The 19,858-nt window shown below is 37.4% G+C and overlaps 1 protein-coding gene across 1 annotated transcript; it reads right to left on the bottom strand.

Moving 5' to 3' along the window:
- Window positions 1-4,610: 4,610 nt before the first annotated feature.
- Window positions 4,611-15,318, bottom strand: LOC139133471 (monocarboxylate transporter 13-like). Its single transcript, XM_070700082.1, has 4 exons — window positions 14,864-15,318; window positions 9,441-9,584; window positions 8,253-9,095; window positions 4,611-5,288 (listed from the first exon to the last, which is right to left on the bottom strand). The coding sequence occupies exons 1-4, from the start codon at window positions 15,087-15,089 to the stop codon at window positions 5,059-5,061; spliced, it is 1,443 nt and encodes a 480-aa protein (XP_070556183.1). The 5' UTR covers window positions 15,090-15,318; the 3' UTR covers window positions 4,611-5,058.
- Window positions 15,319-19,858: the final 4,540 nt, after the last annotated feature.

Consider the following 19,858-nt stretch of genomic DNA (forward strand, 5'->3'; position numbering starts at 1 on the left):
CCGTTTTGGAACTTTAGCAAGACAAACCAAGTGAATGTCGTAAAAGGGCTATAGTAGCTGTGACTTTTGATGATTGTTTTAACTATTATTGTTTCCCATGGTAACTGCAAGTTCTATATTGTACAAAGCATGTCGAATCACTTACTATTTAGTTTTTTTACCACAGCATCTATACGTGTAAAATGTACTGCAGTTGTTTGCTATCGAATTCTAGTCCAGAAAAGAATGTAAGCAATATCAATTCAGTCACACTTGTACAGTCTCAGTTGACAAGCTGACTAGAAAATTACATGAAAATTGCCAGTAATAGCAGCTCATCTATTTTGTGTTTTGCTGATTAAGGTTTTGCAGAGTTGTTTATCATTGTAAGGTTATTAAAACTGATGTAAATTTTATTGTAAAAGTAGATTTACTGTAGTCAACGACCGATATAATAGTAAGCAGTTTTTGAATTTTTCACCTTTATTTGATCGACTTTTTCTCAATGATAATTCAGCAAAAACTGACTTAAATCCAAATAGGCGAGAGGTTAGTCAGATTTTACTGAACAATATCCAAAAATATCAGACAAAATACATGATCGCACAATGTACAAATTCTGCTTAAAGTAGTATGCGCTTCGAAAGTGAAAGATTTAAACTTTTGCTCAAACTTTCTCCGATGAAACTTTCAGCCCTTCTCTTTCAAAATCAAGAATAAAAGTATGGGGTCATCGTGCAAAGTTCGGTGGCAGGGAAACAAATTACCGATATTTGGAATTCAAAATGGCCGCCTTTCCCGTGTTAACTCTGTCGAGAAAATTAATAGTTTCGGTTTCGGAAAAACTAAGACAGTGAACTTTTTTCTTACACAAAGAGCTTTACGATTAGCCCCCAGAAGTGGTAGATCGGAAAACGATTGTAAAAGTTTGAGAGTCCGAATATCTGTCCCCGAGGCGCATTCTACCATAATCTGTCTGAATATAACATGTCCGACAGCTGGTCGTAACCTCATCTCAAGTCTGTAGATCGGATTATTTTCTACTGGATTATTACTTTCGAACCGAAGCAAAGTGACTTCACTCTGCAAAAAAGGTGATTAGTGTTAAATCAAGAAGTAAAGACTGCATTTGAAATAAAGAGATCTTTGAATTAATGAAGACAATACAGTAATTTACTGAAAGGCGTCTTCACTGTCTTGTCTTTAACGTGAAAAATTGGAGTGTGATTAGGTAATAGTGAAATTTAATGAACCACAATATTATCTAACAATCCGAAGTATGTAAGCTGCCTTTTTACCAGAGACTATGGCAAGCATTCAAATGAAACTTATAGGGTTATCTGCAAAGGAGTTATAATGGCGACCATGTGGACAGATTAGGGTTTACGTCGGGCAATTTGAATTTATAGGAACTTCATGGGTATACATAGTGTTATCTTCGCGAAAGACTCTGGGGTAGCAATCGCAAAAGAACTGTCACTTTTGCGAAAAAAGAAATCGTTCCATGAACACGATTCAACTAGACCCATTCCTTTCTTTTCGATAAAACTGTTCTTGTGATTGAATAGGCATCCTTATGTGTAAGTGGAAAGAAAGAAAACTCTTTATGTTTGTTACCGTCATTTTAATTTGTTTCAATACGAAGTAGAATGGGAATTTTTAACAAGTAACGGCATCCTTTCGACAAGAGGTGCCAGAGAATAGTATCCAAAATTTTACAGTAAGAAAATATGTGAATTAAATCAAATATCTGCCAAATATTAATATGCAAAATGAGTTACGCTTGGATTTTCCGCTTGCGCTGATTTCATGCTTGGTAGAAGAATTAGCACATGCGTTAATTACTTACTGTAAAGGTTGCGTATTTGATACACACAGACGCATGCTAAATGTACATAGGTAAAAGAACGAGCACGTGTGTTATATGTCACTTTTAGGGTTAAATCATTACAGACATAATGTCCTCGGATGTCCGAAAGGTACTGTAATAAACCTCGGTTACTGTGGTGATACCGAAGAAGATGTGAGACATCTACACTTATGCCGCCTAATGGAGAGTTAATTAATGCCATGTTGCATAACTATGAATTAGAATCGGGTGAAAAAGTATAAACCAGGGTCCTGCCGAATATTCCAGTGGATTGTAAGTGAAGTAGCAGGCTAGACACTTCAAATAAACTTCATTAGAAAATGTAGGGACATTATACCGTCATTACAGACGTCAATATTTTCCTCAATAATTAAAATCCATTAGAAGAACTTTTTTGGAATTATTGGCAGAGTTTCAACTGCTATTGCATAAACGTTTTTCTATAAAAAAATAGAGAAATTAAATGGTCGTCACATCCTTAGTCCTATAAGTAAAATGTATATTTTTGAGGTATGAAACACTGTAAAAAGTTCACACCAAATTATATTTCACATGCATTCTCCATGAACATAATACCAAGAGTTGACTCATACAAAGATATTGCACTGTAAGACAAACCCGGATACGCATCAACTGTGCGGTACGTACCCCATATTATTTATTACAAATTCTCACGAGATACCGCGATGCGATGAACGGACAACACCATTGTGGACTTTTCGGCGGGCACAGAAATAGCACTTATGATCAGAATTAAAATGACCGTAGCCAACACGTGACTTTGGAAATATGCTAGTTTTCACATTTTCATATATAATTCAATTTTTAATACACTTTTTACTACTACTAAGACTGTGATTTATTACGTTTGTAATGGGCAATTATCGTTCCACAACGTTTTATGTTTGCTATCACTTGCAAAAATTTTGAATAGGTTCTACTTACAAAATAAATTTACTGGGTCTATTACGGGTAGCACAACAGTGAACTCCTATTCCATTGACATTTTCCACCCGCCAGTTAGGCTTATTGTTAGGGACAGGGTCAAGGTAAGTGCCCAGTAGGTTCATGTCTGGGCTTGCTGTCCTAGGAATCCATTTAGAAAGTAGTGATGCTTGTACTCTTAGACCTTTCGGCAGCATTCGATACAATAGACCATGATATTCTCCTATCTCGATTATCAAATTCCATTGGTATTGATGGCACTGCATTATCCTGGTTTCGATCGTACCTGTCTGACCGAAAACAAATAGTCCAGATAAACCAATCTTTCTCTACAGCACAGTCATTGCATTACGGTGTTCCCCAAGGCTCTGTTCTCGGACCTCTCTTGTTTACAGTCTACACTTCTCCTCTTGGCGATCTCATCAGGCGACGCCATGTACACTTTCATCTGTACGCCGATGACACACAACTCTATTTATGTTTCAAAATAACCAGCATCGATTCAAGCATCAACATAATGGAAAATGCCATAGAAGACATTCGTCACTGGATGACCACAAATTTATTGAAACTGAACTCCGATAAGACGGAAGTACTGCTCTTCGGTTCTCGTCAGAATCTCTCAAAACTGGACCATGAATCAAAGTCATTAGAAATAGACAACTGTACCATCATACCAACTGCTTCTGCAAGAAATCTAGGGGCTAAATTTGATAACTCAATGAGTATGGATGGCCATGTCAATGCTGTGTGCAAATCTGCATTTTTTCATATCAGGAACATCAGTTACATTCGCAAGTATCTGACAATGGACATAACTAAACACCTAGTCCACGCTTTTGTTACATCGAGACTAGATCATTGTAATAGTCTCCTCTATGGAATCTCTCAAAACAGGATGAATAAGCTACAACTTGTTCAGAATGCCGCTGCCCGCCTCATCACCAAAACCAGGAATTTAATCATATCACTCCTGTCCTTCGCGAGCTCCACTGGTTGCCGGTCACAAGCGCGTTGAGTTCAAGATTTTGTTGCATACATTTCGCATAATTCACAATAGTGCACCACCTTACATGTGTGATCTCTTTCCAAATACCGACCGGTCGCTCTGAGAATAGTTGCATGTTGAAGTTACCGAGAGTTTCAACCACTTCATTTGGTAACCGCGCATTTAGCTACGCTGTACCGAAATTATGGAATGACCTGCCGATTGCCATCAAACAGTGCACTTCCCTGGATAATTTTAAAACGATTGCTTAAGACCCATCTTTTTAAACACGTCTATGGATTTTAATCTAGCCAATGTTGTACGCTTTTTATTGTTTTGTCCACGTTTTATTTTGCTGTTCGTGTTTCTTTTTTTTTATATCGGAGTTAAAAAAAAATTTGTGAGTTTTTTACTTATGTCAGAGCGCCTTTGGGCATTTCATTAGTGGATATATGGCGCTGTAAAATGCTTAATAATAATAATAATAATAATAATAATAATAATAATAATAATAATATAATAATTTAGCGAATCCCATCACTCGCATGGTGTGAGCACGGTTACCCGGTGGCTATTTTCCATCTACAAGTATGGTCGAGGGGTATTGGTAACGTTGTGATAAGTGGTCTTGTGGGTACCTGCCGAGAAGGGTGCGGCCCCAGAACAACCTTACGTTGACATTATATATCACTGAAGTTTACATGAAAAAGACACTTTGTACCTCCATGGTCTGACATCATGTACAAGTGTGAACTGTTTTCATCACAGGGTAAACTGGGCACAGTGGTCGTACAAATGCATATAGTAAGTAACAATTAATTCTATTTTACATATTTTCTATTTCTTTACTATTACTAATCATGAATACAAATAAAATGCTTAATCTTAAACCCTGACGCGAAACCGAGGGCTTAGCCCAATATTATAGTAATAAAAATATGGGATTACAAACTTATTTACAATGCGACATCCTTCATTCAACATCAATCCGTCTAAATTCTGAAACTCGCAATACGGCGTAAATAAGGCGTTCTTTGCTTCATTTTGTTGGTGTCTTCAAACATTGTCCTTTTTCGTACCTCAACCATGTAAAACCTCGTTGAGTCTCGCTCAACACGGACGAAATGTTCTCGTTCGATTAAAATATTTCTTCTTAATACACATATGATTCTGTTAGCTACATCTTCCAAACAGATATTTACAACGAGAGACGCGAGATTTTAAGAGTGGACCGTTACTACACTTGTCAGTAACTCAGTTTGCTGTGTTTCCAAGCTCACTGTACATGCCCATCTTCTAGCATGTCAAAATCCGTGCTTGCTCTATGGGAAACCATCTCGACTCCTTTCTCGGAATGATGAGGTTCGTCTTGTGATTGCCTTGACTTTCTTCGACGTTTGTTAAAATGTGACTCCATGATTACCAACGATGAGCCGGCAGTGGCCAAGCAGGCACCGAAGTAGTAAAAAGTGTTGTCGTAGTTGCCCGTCAAATCGTATATCAGCCCTGTGATTAGAAAGAACATAGAGAAAGCATATGCGTGATATCAAGTAGTTGGTGCCTCGAACTGAAATACTGGTACTGCTGCTCAACTTGCCATAAGGCAACTTTAAACAACTCTGAGAAAATCAAGAATAAAAATCAAGAGTCACCGTGCACATTTTGATACTAGGGAAACAAATTACCCACGATTTACTGATATTTGAAATTCAAAATGGTGGCCATCCCTGCCTATGTGTTATCTCTATGGGGAAAGTAAAATATTTGGACTTTCAAAAAACTTGGTTCAATTAGACGTTGTTATCCATTATACCATACCTGTAGATCGGTGGCGAAAATGCAGCTCTCTGATCGGTGGACACATGAAAATAACCGTGCTGTACTTGCAATATGGCATTGTTGAAACACTGGCGAACGCTAAGCTATATAAATTCCTTTTTTTGAGTTGTCATGCCATCATCTGTTTCTGTGTCGTATCAGCACGAGTGTCATTTGTTTGGCGTCACACACAAGAAGATGACGAGATTGTCAGCACAAATGACGTGAATGTTGTCATGACACAAGGCGAAGGCGATGTTGGGTAATAACTGATTTATAAATTATAAATCTATATAAGACATCATATAGATATTATGTCGGCCTCTACTTTTATCCACCGTCGGCATGAATATGGAAATATATATGTAAAACGGGCTTCATGAAGTATACGTTTCAACCGACGAAACACATAGTCCGACTGTTCCTCCGTATCGTAATGAACACCACCATAGGAAAAGACTGAACTCCCATAGGATAAGTTAACACCCCAATATACAACTTAGATATTACTGTATTTAGCTACCAAAATATCCTTGCTTCAAGCCACGCAAATTTATGTCAGTAATACCCAATCGTAGGCGTAGAGGGGTAGCCGTTTGGTTTGTTTACTTGAAAGTTGCAAATGTAGTTTTTGATCATTCTGAAACTGGCATCGTTTTACATGTATATCTCTACATTTAACGCAAAATATCACACCTGTCATGATATTGTACGGTCAAAGTCAACAGGATGACGCAGTGTTGGCATGGGTAAAACTTTCTAAAAGATAAAACGTGCAATTGATGAAATGCTATACGTTTATCTATTCACTGAAAGAGAATTATCTGCCATAGCTTGGGTTTTCCTCAAAAGCAGTTTTAATATAACGGTTTCCCACCTCTAATTCTATAATTTTTCATTTTTGAAAGTATGTTGCTTCCCCATAGCTATACTTGAGGGAAAATCCAAAAGTGTATGGCAGGAATCCCACAGTCAAATCAGTTGAGATTCAATGTCTGAAAATCACTACTCGCTAGAGTCTGACAAGATGCCCTGAAGTCAGAGACTGTATTCATGCGCATATTCAAAGTACAAGCGTGAAACCATAACTTGACTATCGACGCGAAAAAGTTTCAGACAGCGTTTGAAGTGGATGAAAGCGAACTTTAGTTTTCCGAGGAGAATTTGAATTATGGTGTTGCCAACAGCGTCTTTTCAAAGGAATATTTCTCATCTAAGATTACAGGGAAAAGCCTCATATCATATATTTTCAAAAAGAAAAGAATCTAAAGTATTGTATAGTAGCAACAGTTTACTCGAACGATGCAGGAAATGTATATTTTGTACAAAAAAACCCCTCAATTTTGGTATTACTGATAAAAAATTAATTAAAGTCAAACACTTTATACTATTTTCTGAAAGGTAATATTTCACTTGAAATAAGAGTATGTGTAGAAAAAACCCTTTTATTTTCAATCTATCCTCATTCTAAAATGGCGTGGGTCGAAAGACTGACTCTCAAAAAATGATTACAAACATGATTTGCAAACTTAAAATGCCTCTTATTCGTAATGTAAGATCTTCATTGCCAAACAAAATAGTAGTTTGTTATACAGCGTTAAAAGAACATAATGTGAAAGGTTCAGAACATTTGATGCAGCCCGATTGGAGTTAAATTCTTTGAAAATCTTTAATAAGGAAAAAAGAAAGGCCAGGTAATCAGGTGCTTTGCATGCATTTGCATAAATTAACACTTGTTTATCACGCAACTTAGGACTGCTTGACAAGCTGAAAGGTGAACCCATCCAATATTTTAATCTTGGGTTACAAAATTGAATGAATATTTGCAAAACAATTGATTTTGAACCAAATACGCTGAGTTTGGTGCGGCGCCCCCTTAAAGAATGTAATTTAGGTCAATTATGAGATTTTCTACAATAAATGATCTTCTATAATAAGTGAGCTTGTTAGAGGTAATTTTCGGAAGTATAGGGGACGATATGTAAACTATTGCACATACTGAGAAGGAATGTTTCAAACACATTTGGTAGAATCTGTCTCACGCTTACCTCTGGCTCGAATTATAATGATTTCCGAAACACCCCTGAGATATTGCATCTCTGCGCAATTGGGAATGGAATTCTATTCATTCCAGTATTTTTGTCTGTGTAAGGTTGTTCGGCCTCTGAATCCTGGGAAACATTCCTCAGATTATACTTTCTAGAAATCTATAATGTTATCCGTTCGACGAAATCTTTATTTCAGGCGTGTGTGTATTGAAGAGTAGAATACCTAGTGTACTTCCGACCACAACTCCCAACACTCTTCTCCTTATCATTGCTCGTTTCGCTGTCTCAATGCTCGCAAATAAAGTCGCAATATCTTCTTCCATTAACCGAACGAACAAGAGGTCTATTCAACTAAAATGCCTGCTCTCATAAAATAAGTTATTATAAGTGTCCCTTGTTCTCGAAATTGGTAAGGTTTGTCCTGTGGATATGCACGATTTCACAGGAAATCTAAGTTGTGATGATTTTTATTTTAGCCTCAACTTTCACCTTTCGTAGAACATAGTGTATTCAGACTTTACTGTACTGTGGGTGTCCCGCTGGTATGTAACCGTGGTGCCCGTCCCCATCGCAGTCAATCGTATACTGACCAAATATGACTTACCTGCAAATGTCGGGCCAAGGATGGCTCCAATGGCCATAAACGGAGTGGTTATGGTCATACCCGCTGTAACAAGTGACGGACCGAATAGATCCTTGAGAACTTGGGATATTAAGGTAAAAGTAAGTCCGACGAAGATCCCAAGGATTGCAGTAACCATGCCATAAAGTGCGTACGAATTTGCAAACACGCTGAAGAAGCTGATCACTCCAGCGAAAAAGAGCGCTAGGCCGTACAACCGCACACTGGTGAGGGCGGGAATGAAGTACAAAATTGGAACTGGCGTAAGCCTGCCCAGTAAACCGAGAGCGCCATACAGTGACATAAGAAAGGATAAGTCCTGACTTGAACTGAGCTGTTTTGACTCCGCTCTGATGAACATAAATGCTGCCAAAGGTATACAAGCCATTCCACTGCCGAGGAAAGCTGCGAATGCGTACACTGCAAATAATGGGTTACGATAGAGAAGTGACAGGTCGCAGATTCCACAGAGCAGCTTCTTATTTGGCGGAGAATTAGATTCCGTGTTACCGTGTCTGCCTGGTGAATCACTTTCATTTGCATTCGCATCTGGGTCTGTCGTCATATTTTTCAGCTTACTCTTAGCTTTTTTCTTTGGTCTGTATATCGCTGCGCAGACGCACAACTGTGCATTTATGGATGAAAACAGGATGAAAGCCCCCCTCCATCCGTAGCCGTCGATGAGTGCATCCCATAGTGGTGTAAATACAAATATACCAAGCCCAGAGCCACTCACTGCGAGGGCGTTAGCAAGGACGTAACGTCTTTTCACATACAGTGCGACAATACCTAGCGATGGACTTGTGATGAGACAATAGCCAAATCCTATGAATGAGAGAGAGAGAGAGAGAGAGAGAGAGAGAGAGAGAGAGAGAGAGAGAGAGAGAGAGAGAGAGAGAGAGAGAGAGAGAGAGAGAGAGAGAGAGAGAGATGACATGTTTGCAATATTTCCAAAAGATTTGAAATAGAGTCTTGCCAATTATGTTCATATGCATGGTCACCTGTTTTCATGTTAATGTGTATACTTTATATACAAGAATAAGGATATGTATATATTTTATCGGACAACAACCATACAAATATCATCAAAACTTAACAACAACGATTCATTTAAATTGATTTCAAGACAGGAACCCCCTCTGTCACTGTAGGGGATCGAAGAATACCTACCAACGAAAACTCCCATACTTAGATATAGAAACTCAATACGTGGCGCAAATGAACTCAGAAAGAATCCAAGGGAAGATAAAACAGCCCCCATCATGACCGTTAGACGATGTCCAAACCGTTTCACGGGTATGTTGACTATAGGACCTAAATAGAAACAGAATCGTGTTATTCATTTCATACAGAGGTAGAATGCTCCTCTGGGACAGATATTCGTACTCTCAAATTTTAACACCACTGTTTTGATCTACTATAGGTGCAGGCTAAATTTGAAGGTCTTGAAGAAAATTCAAGTTTCACTGACTTATTTTTGTGGACATCTAAAATTTGTGTTTCGCATGAACAGTTAACATAGGGATGTAAACCAATTTGATCGCAAATGTTAAGTAATATTGTGTAATTTGGACAGTGATCCAAAGTTTTCATTCTTAATTGTGAAAGAGAATAGTTGAAAGATGCTTTAAGAGAGGCTTGACTAATAGTATAAATCTTTCACTTTTGAAGAGCGTATTACTTTAAAATGCAAGAACACTTAATATCATAATATTAAGCCTTGTCAGATCACATGAAAGCAAAATAATCGCGTTTGTAGTCAGTCGACAGCACAGTCGCCGTCATATTACATTTCTGACCGTCCAAATTAGATTTTGATTTGCCATCATGTTGGTCATGAAAACATATAACACATAGCAATATTTGTAAGTCTGTTTCTATATGAAAGCGGAACGCAAGCCTGAACCTGGTTGATATATTGTTGATAAAATAGGTGTGCCTTTTAATGATTTTATGTAGGTCACCCCCCACCCCCCACTCACGAGCTGAGTTTAATTGGTCCAGAACATTCTTAAGATGATTCTTCTTCATGGGCTTGAATTCAATTAGTCATGTTTAGAACTAGACTGAAAGATTCAGTCATGTGCAGGCGCTCCTGCGCACTGCAACCTATGACCCTTTACTACGGGTCGTAGGTCGCAGTGCGCCGGAGCGCCAGCACATGACTGAATCTTTCAGTCTAGTTTAGAACTTTCTTGAAATTGATTGAGTGGTGTTTACCACAAGTGAAGATATTTTTACAATAGTGATGAGCATATCAATAGAATTCTAGATTGTTCTTACACTCTCTAAAGTGAATCATTGAGCTTGGAGCGGCAGTTTTTCAGTCAGACATTTGGGATCGTGTCACTGACGTTTTTACTTCAAGACTTTGGGATCACTCCTGCAGTGTTAATTTCAAGACTTTTCAAGACCTTCACAGCCACGCTGGATTTACTCTGTGGACTTTGCACGGACCAACCTTAAGCCTGCAAGCCAAGGAGTGCTCACTCATCAATCTGTCTGATTCAACCCTGGAATTTTGTGCCGTCCTAGCTGACATAAGTAGCCTGTAAACCTTTACATCTTGTACTTTACCGCTTGACTTAGTGATTAGTTTTGTTTTTGTAATAAACTTTATTGTCATGAAAATTGGTGACTTCATCATTTTTTCTAAGGTAATAATGAATCATCACTTGCATCTTGTGAGTTAAATCATAGACATCTCATCAACTTGTGTGTCAATTGTACGATTGGCAAAGAGTGGGCACGTTAAAATTGAATATTCGACCAATGTCATGTGGAAAGATCTGAGCATAGCTCAAGATCTGAATACGTCAACAGACATTTGTAAGACAAAAAAATGTCTTTCCGTCTTTCAAAAAAGGACAAAGATTGATTCTGGTGTAAGCATTTTAGCGAGACTAAAACTGCGATGGCCGGCTATTTTTTTGTTTTTAGATTTAACACGATTGGAACTAATTTGGAATAATTGGATAGTGAAGTAATGTCGGTTTAATCTGGAAATGTATTTACGCTCATCTGCTTCTCTTTTTAACTTATACACTTGTTTTTATCGGTAATTTGTAATATCGCAACATTCAGCTATAGGGCACCTAACACTGTTGAGAACCTTGAACAATATGAAGATCCAATTTTCCGAAATTAATTCCAATCGCGTAATTTTAAAATCGAGTCGCGACTACACGGACGGCATAGATCAGGCAACAAACAAACAAACAAACAAACAAACAAACAAACAAACAAACAAACAAACAAACAAATAGACGAATGAAGGGAAGTACAGATCAATGAATAAGGCCAGAGTAAATAAACTGCAGTATTGCGTCCACTTGAAATTCCGAGATGTAGGCGGATTAGCGGTGAAAACAAACACATACACACTCACACACAAACACACATGGGGTACATACTAACACAAATTCGGTATACGATCATTTGAAAGTTTTATCAAACAGGCTGTTCGTTCCCGTGACTGCATGCTTCTATTATGACAATTTGACTTTACAACACGATTCTCTGGTTGTAATATGGCTAATGTAGGACAAATGTGTAGGGCTTCTTTCCTGAAAAGATTTGACAACCGCGAATACGGGACACAAAATAGAAAATTTACGTACGCTGGCCTGATTAAAACCGATATAAATGGCGACCGACCCTAAATAAAACGTGTTAGGCTAAGGACTGAAGAATGTGTCCATTGTGACCTTTAGCTTTTCTGATCTTTGCGTTGTAGCGTCTTTACAAAAACATGTGATGAAACAAACTAACAGATACGAGGCGCCAAATGTAAAAAAATATTTACACAATGAAGCTTATTTCAGAGATACAACAGACGAAAAATATATATATATATATATATATATATATATATATATATATATATATATATATATATATATAATATAATATATACAATCGCTTATTTTGCCATTTGAGAACATAAATTATACTCAATAAACATGCAAGTAGATAATAAGAAAACCACCAACATGTTGCAACATGGAGCTTTCTCCATGGTCTCACCTATACAGTGAGCGAGCCCGGCCTATGCAATAACAACAATAATAAAAAAATTAATTACATGTCAACAATTTGAGAGTAGTTTACAGAAACAAACTCCTTCGTATTGAAGACTTTGTATTAACGTTAAATTGGCACACTCCGTGTACATGTACCATAGCAGTGCCACAGTACATGTGTTCCCGGTGCCGGTAATACATAGCATCGTTCGAAGAGCGACATGTACCGCGCGCATGCAGTGGCGGAGAAGTGCGCTGCATGCATGGCTAAGGCTGCGTTCACAAATAACGATTGGGGGGGGGGGGCTGGAGGAATCTCGATTGAAATCTTTTTTTTTTCAGATCCCCCCTAAGTACCCTAAAAAGTTTTCAAATGCCCCCCCCTCTATATGGTCAAACTTTTTCAAGTCCCCCCCAACTATCACAGGCCCGCATATTTGTAAAGGATGTGAGCGCAGAAAAAATAAACATGTATTGTGCCGTTCTGCTCACAGGTGTTCAACACTACCTGTATTAGCACTTTGTATAGTCATATTCCAAAGGCAAGTTCTGTAAATGCATCAGTGAATTTTTTAGATTTATTGGTCTAAAAGCGAACTTGAGTTAATCCAACTCTGGCCAGGTCAATTGCTCCTGTTGAAGAGCACACAAAATGCAATCATTAGAGAGTAGGAAAATTGTGAATTCTGGCTAATTGCGGTATTGCACAGTGACCTACCAAAAATTGTTACAAAACTACAAGACCTATATGAATTAGATGCTACTCAAAATTGACAATACCGGAATGTTTTAATCTCTGAAATTTTGGGTGTGATAATTGCAAATTTGGTTAAAAAATAAATAATTCCATTTGGTCACATATTTTTTCTTTTAGTCTTTACTATTCAAAGTTTTATTTCTGTATCATTTTATAATAAGTGAGTGAAAATTTAGAAAATCAAGCATGGTGACCCCATCTTTTTTCTTTAATATTTGATTATTCTTATACGCCAGAATTCAAACATTTCTATGTTTTCTTCCATGTGATGCTCTCTGGCCTGATCTTGTGTATAAGTCAGTTTGACTGTCATGAGTGTCGTTTGACCAAAACTCTTCTTCAACTACCATGTACATCAGAGTCAGAGCTGTCTCTGTCACTGTTCAGGTATGCAGTGACAGTGACACTGCAGTAGCAGGGTAGTATCTGATAGTGACACTACCCGTTGGCAGTAGCTGTATTAACTTTGATAATTTTGGCAATATTTTTGTTCAGTTTTACAACTGCGTTCTTGTTCTACTCCCTACAGCATGTTGAATTGTCAAGTATTCAGCTTGCTATCACAGCCTATGTATGTGTGCCATGCATTTGTATATCTGACAACTGACTGTCAGTCTGGATTCCAATTAAATTATCACCAAATACATATTTTTATTTATATATACAGGCTTTGTCGACAAACTAAATATTGTGTGTTTGAGCATGCTGTAGGGAGATAGCAAGAAACTGTAGTTGTTATATTGCATAGAAATATTGCAGAAATCATTAACAGTTGCAGCTTCTGCCCTGTTACGAGGCTCGTTTGTTTTTTACGACAAATCACACGTTTAGTTTTTTTTTGAGATAAAAGTCATGAAATGTGACAAAATGGTTCTAGATTTTGTTAAATTATTACTAACATTACAACATTTTGATGACATAAAAAATGGTATTCATTTTTCATTGAATTACCTACAAAAACTTGGAATTGGAAAATGTAAAACTCAAAAGGGACCCAAAAATTTTCAAGTCCCCCCCCCCCAGGTAGAGCAAAATTTTCAAGTCCCCCCCTCCACTACCCCCAAAATTTTCGAATCCCCCCTGAATTCCTCCAGCCCCCCTAACCGTTTTTTTGTGAACGCAGCCTAAGTGACTCCCCAGGCTATCACTATAAAAGAGAGTTTTGTCAGATAAGGCCAAAGTAATTAAATTCTTTGTTTTGCGTCCCCACCCGCTTAGGTTTTTAAGGTTTGCATGGAAAACACACACAGTGTATTTGAATAGGAAATTTGAGGACATAACCGCTTAGCTTTTCTGAACTAAAATTTTGTTACAATTTTTTATTTGCTGCAATCAAATTACATTGTGTTAATTTTCTTGTGTGTGTTTTTCAGCCGCTTAGAAGCGTACCTTTTCCCATTTAGAGTGTACGCAAAACAAAGAATTTACTTACTTTGGCCTACGCACGTTTTTTCAGGCACTGTACACACGCGTATACGGAGAGCATGCGAGACATGTTCTGGCACTCGTCCAATGGGTCCCGTGAAACCGTTCAATATTGAACGCCCAGATACGGCGGCAGGGAATGGGGCGTCTGGAAACCATTCATGTTACGGAACCAGTGCCGTACGGCGTTTTTAGCACCTGCAAAATTCTATCGTTCTCGATGGCAGATGTATAATAAATATATACATCCTTTCTATATATATTTTCCATCTGTTGTCTCTGAAATAAGCGTGATTGTATAAATTAATTTATTTAGCCTACATTTGGCGCCTCGTATACAGAAACGGCAAGAAACATAAACAGTCTTCAGAAACAAGACTTGCCATTACCTAGACCAAGTTGAAAACAGAACATGGTTGAAAGAATCCACGATGTTCTTACAGAGCTGGCCTCAAAGTACTGCTGTACAGCGACGAAGAGTGGTCCTATGGACTGGTAAAGGCCGAATGCAAAGCAGCTGCACAAGTGGGAAGCGAGGACGACGAGCCAACGGTACCAACCTCTGTCGTCGTCGTCGTCGTCACGCTCACTCTGTCCACGTCCGTTGTCCGACATCGTATTCAAATTTTTGTGTTGCTCCGTCGAGTTTGACGAGAAAAACGTCGCTGTAGACCGGTTAGACACACTACCAGAGACGTACACGAAATGGAGTTCTGGTCAGTGACCTCATCACGTGACACTGAAGGTTACCTCCTCACTCCCTCCACCAATATTGTCACGGGACCGTTGACTGTCGCCGTGAACACACGCTTTGGACGTCCATCAGTTGGAGTTCAGCACCAATGACCAAACAACGTCCCTGACCCTAGTGTCACATGATCAGGTCAATAGAAAGCGTGGCAAAATGAGGCCCGAAACGTTGGGTATCAGTTTCTTCAGCCGGGGTGGATTCACAGCGGACACACACTATTTTTAGCTCAGGTGTTCACACGTGGGCTAATGTCACAGCGATGTCTGTCTGTGTGTCTGATCTGATATATATCTTATTACTCTTAGAAGCATTCAGGGCAGTGTCAATTTAATTAATAGCTCATTTGCATATTTTATGAAGTTTATAATTGGTCATATAATTGCACCAAATTTGATGAATTCTGCTGCAGATACTGATCTGAACGATGTCTAACTGTGGTATAAAGCACTAAGTAGTGTCAAGTTAATTAAGGATTCATTTGCATATTTAATGAACTTCGTAATTAGGTATAAAAAACTGAAATTACGGCGCCCAAGTCAGTGAAATCTGGTAGAGATATTGATCTGCTAAATATCTAATTGTACTGAGAAGCATTTGGCAGTGTCAAGTTAACAGATAGCTCATTTGCATATTTTATGAAGTTTTGTAATTAGTCATATAATTCCGAAATAACTGCACCAAATGTGATGAAATCTGCTGCAGACACTGATCCGACAGATATCTAATTGTGGTGTAAAGCATTTAGTTGTGTGGAGTTGTGTTAAGAGTTCTTTTACATATTTAATGAACATTGTAATTAGTAATATTACTCCGAAATTACAGCATTACATTTGATGAAACTTGCTACAGATATTGATCTGATAAATATTTATTTGTACTGATTAGCATAGGGCGTGTCAAGTTAATTATTAGCTCATTTTCATATTAAATAACGTTTTGTAATTAGTGATTTAACTGAGAGTACTGTGCGAAAGTTGATTAAACCTGCTACATATTATGATATAAGAGATATCTTATTGTTCTTATTACACACCTCTTATTACACCTCTTATTACACACCTCACACGTGTCGATTATATTGGTATGAATTTGGTTTATTGACAGGAATATTGAAAAACATAATACAATAAACCCTCATCAGAGATAGTTACTCTGGCAGTAGACGGTACACGTCTAATCTTATAAGTGGTCTGTCTTCCACTCCGCGTCGTGTGCTCAATTGAACTGTTGTCAGAATATACAATGTCTGTCTTTTACCTTGTGTTTTGGTTAGTGATAATCCTGAGATCTGCAAATGTTGCGTGACATCTCCTTGCTCGTTGTCTTGTCACTTTGAAATGAGACAGGTCAAAGACACAACTTCATAACAGTCAAATTGTAAATTGAAAGTCTGTTTTGCAAAGCCTACTAATCAATATGAACTCTGGATATACAAAGCATGACAAAAACCAGATCCTTTACCGTTTCTGTATAAGAACTCGGTATGAGAAAGCAATATGTAGTAATATTTAACAATAAATTGATGCAGTGACATATTTTAGAAAAAGAAAAATGACAAGATATTTTTCATTCTCATTGATTTAACTATTTTTCTTTCTGTCACAGGCTTACAAATAAAATATGTGTCTTCATAAGTAGAATGATAGTTAACAAAAGGCAGATTTTTAATAGCTGTGCTTTCACACTTTCAGGGATTAAACAAAAGATCCTTTCAGACATTTTGCACATCAGATGTGGCGACAGCTGATAAAAATAGCTCTCCAGGGCTTCTCAGGAGAAGTAATTAGAACCAAGCAAAAAACCAATTTTTCTTTGCTCCTATCCATTGTTTTGGTATAGGTGCGATTGTACTCGTTAATACATGTGATGATTTCCTTTATAATGTTTCTGAACCTGCCATTGAAGAGGTAACAGGGGAAACCAAATTCATATCCAGTACCTTGGAAACTGTACCAGGACAATTATTAAAGGGTGGTCGAAGAAAACTAAAATAATGCATTGTCACTAAAAATAAATTTTTTATACCTAATATATCATGAAAACACAGAACTAAATTTTGTTCTCCTTCAAGGAAGAGTAGCTATAATTCATGACAATACAACTTCTTTATTTTTTATTCTGTAATATCAAATATAGTGTAATGTACTATCTGCTCAAACTTTTCACTCCCATTTTCCTCTGTAGAGGTCCACCATGAGGATGAAAGGGTTAAAGGTACATTGCAATGTCCAGTGTTAAGCTTGTTGAAATAGCATGCAAAAGGCGGAATTTTCAGTCTAAACCAAAACTTATGTAATCGCTCGCAGTTTATTAACCTTAAATGATACTGATTGTCCGACCTATATGTCTACCTTATACCTATGTAAGGGACGTAGCCACACTGAAGTCTGGACATATCTGTTAATGTACAGAATAAAAATAGTGGAAAATTGTCAAAAGGTGCATCAAACTGTACATTAAATATGTTAAAGGGATATACTGTGACTTTTGGCAAGTTTCTCAGTATTCTGCTTCTGTACATCAACTACCCTGCCTGACCCTAATCCGTTTGTAATGCTGAAATTTCGAGTATTTTTTGTCAGCAGAGCTTGTATGTGTGTAGTGATCATTGTTTATTGTTTACAAATGAATTCTAGTCCGGACTTGAATACAATTTTCAACAATAACAATGTAGATTATACTCAGATATGTTGTGCTGATATGCTAAATACTTGGCATTAAATTACAGTTCAGGGATTCAATTGAATGCAGAAAGTGTAAGGAAACCACAAAACAAAAGTTCTAAAAAAGGCAAAAGATACAGCGTATGGAGCTTTAAGTTTAACCCACATATGAGGAAAAACAGACTTTCTGTGAGTCAACCATGGCTTCATAAACACTTAACAAATTGGCTGGCAACAGTCTAATTATCAACTGAAGTTTTTGATTAACTGCTGCTTTCTCTTTGATATTGTTGATTGGCATCAATTTATGTACAACAGTTTCTGACATCTGGTTCTGCATATAAAGTGTGGAATTCACAGCTCATTCAAAATACTGTATTGAAACTTAAAATTTGAAACTTTTGAAATTCCTACCTTGCAACTGATATGTCAACAATTTCATTGAAACCTAAACTGACCGAATATTTAAAATATATACAAAACATTATATATATATATATATATATATATATATATATATATATATATATATATATATATATATATAATATATATATAATATATATATATGTCTTAAACTTTCAAAAGAACATTGACACTTAGGAAATCACAAATGTGATATAAGTTGCTATTCACAAGCCTTGAATATTAAAGTTTCGCCGACCCGCGAAACTTAGTTTTTGGTCACACATATTGTCCAAACGTGTCTTAGATTCCTTGCCTGAATCAGCAATAACTTCCCTTATTATCGACAAAAACTGTCGCAAGTTCGCCATCTTCATGAAGCAGCATGATCATCCTGCTTGCCACATTGTATATTTTGAGTTCCTCATTACAATGTTACTTTCTGCAAGAACGATTTCCGAACTGCAACTTTCGCAAGATAAACTAAGTGAATGTCGTCAAAGGGCTGATAGCTGTGATTTTGATCATTGTGATTGACTATCGTTGTTTCGTACGGCATTTTCAAGTTTTACCGCGCAAAGTATGTTGAAAGATCTACTATTTATTTAGTTTGTCAACACAGCTTCTATACATGTAAAGTATACTACAGCTGTTTACATTTGAATTTTAGTCCGGACCAGAAGTGTCTTTCAAAATCAAGAATAAAAATCGGAGGCCATAGTTTGGTGCAAATTCTTGTACCAGAGAAGCAAATTTCCACAATGCTGGTAACTATTTGAAATTAAAAATGGCCGCCATCCCCGTGTTAACTTTATGGAGAAAAACAAAACTTTCGATTATCGAAAAAACTGAGACGGTGATAATTTTTCTTACACCAAGAGCTTCAAGATGAGTTCCACAAGTGCTATATCAGAAAAGAATTGTAAAAGTTTGAGAGTCAAAATATCTGTCCCCATGTGCGTGACAGCCGGTCGACTCCTCATCTCAAGTCAGTAAATCGGGATATTTTCTTCTGCATTATAACTTTGGAACCGAAGCAAAGTGCCGTCACTCCAAAATGTACCTGATTACGTTAGATCAGGAAGCAAAGACTACATTTGGAATAAAGATATCTTTGAATTAATGACAACAATACAGTAATTTGCTGTAAGGCGTCTTAACCGCCGTGTCTTTAACGATGGAAAAAATGGTGTGTGATATAGTAAATGGTGAAATCCAATGAAATAAAACATCTAACTGTCCGGGGTATGTAAATTGCCTTTTGTACATAAGTCTATGACAAGCATTAAAATGAAACTGATAGATTATCAGCAAACAGTCCCTCTATCCACTACGGCAAAGGAGTTAGAGTGGCAACGATATCGAACAGATTAGGTTGTGCGTCGAAATTTGCTGAGGCATCATATGTTGCAATCATTTTGACAGTCTCCGATGGTGCAATGCAATTTGAGTTTACAGGAACTTCACGCGGTATACATAGAAGTGTTATCTTAGCGAAAGAATATGGGTTGGCAATCGCAAAACAACTGTGGGTTTTGTGGAAAAACATCTCATCAATCGCTCTA

This window comes from Ptychodera flava, chromosome 5 (assembly GCF_041260155.1).
Source record: "Ptychodera flava strain L36383 chromosome 5, AS_Pfla_20210202, whole genome shotgun sequence".
In the NCBI taxonomy this organism is placed as follows: domain Eukaryota; kingdom Metazoa; phylum Hemichordata; class Enteropneusta; family Ptychoderidae; genus Ptychodera; species Ptychodera flava.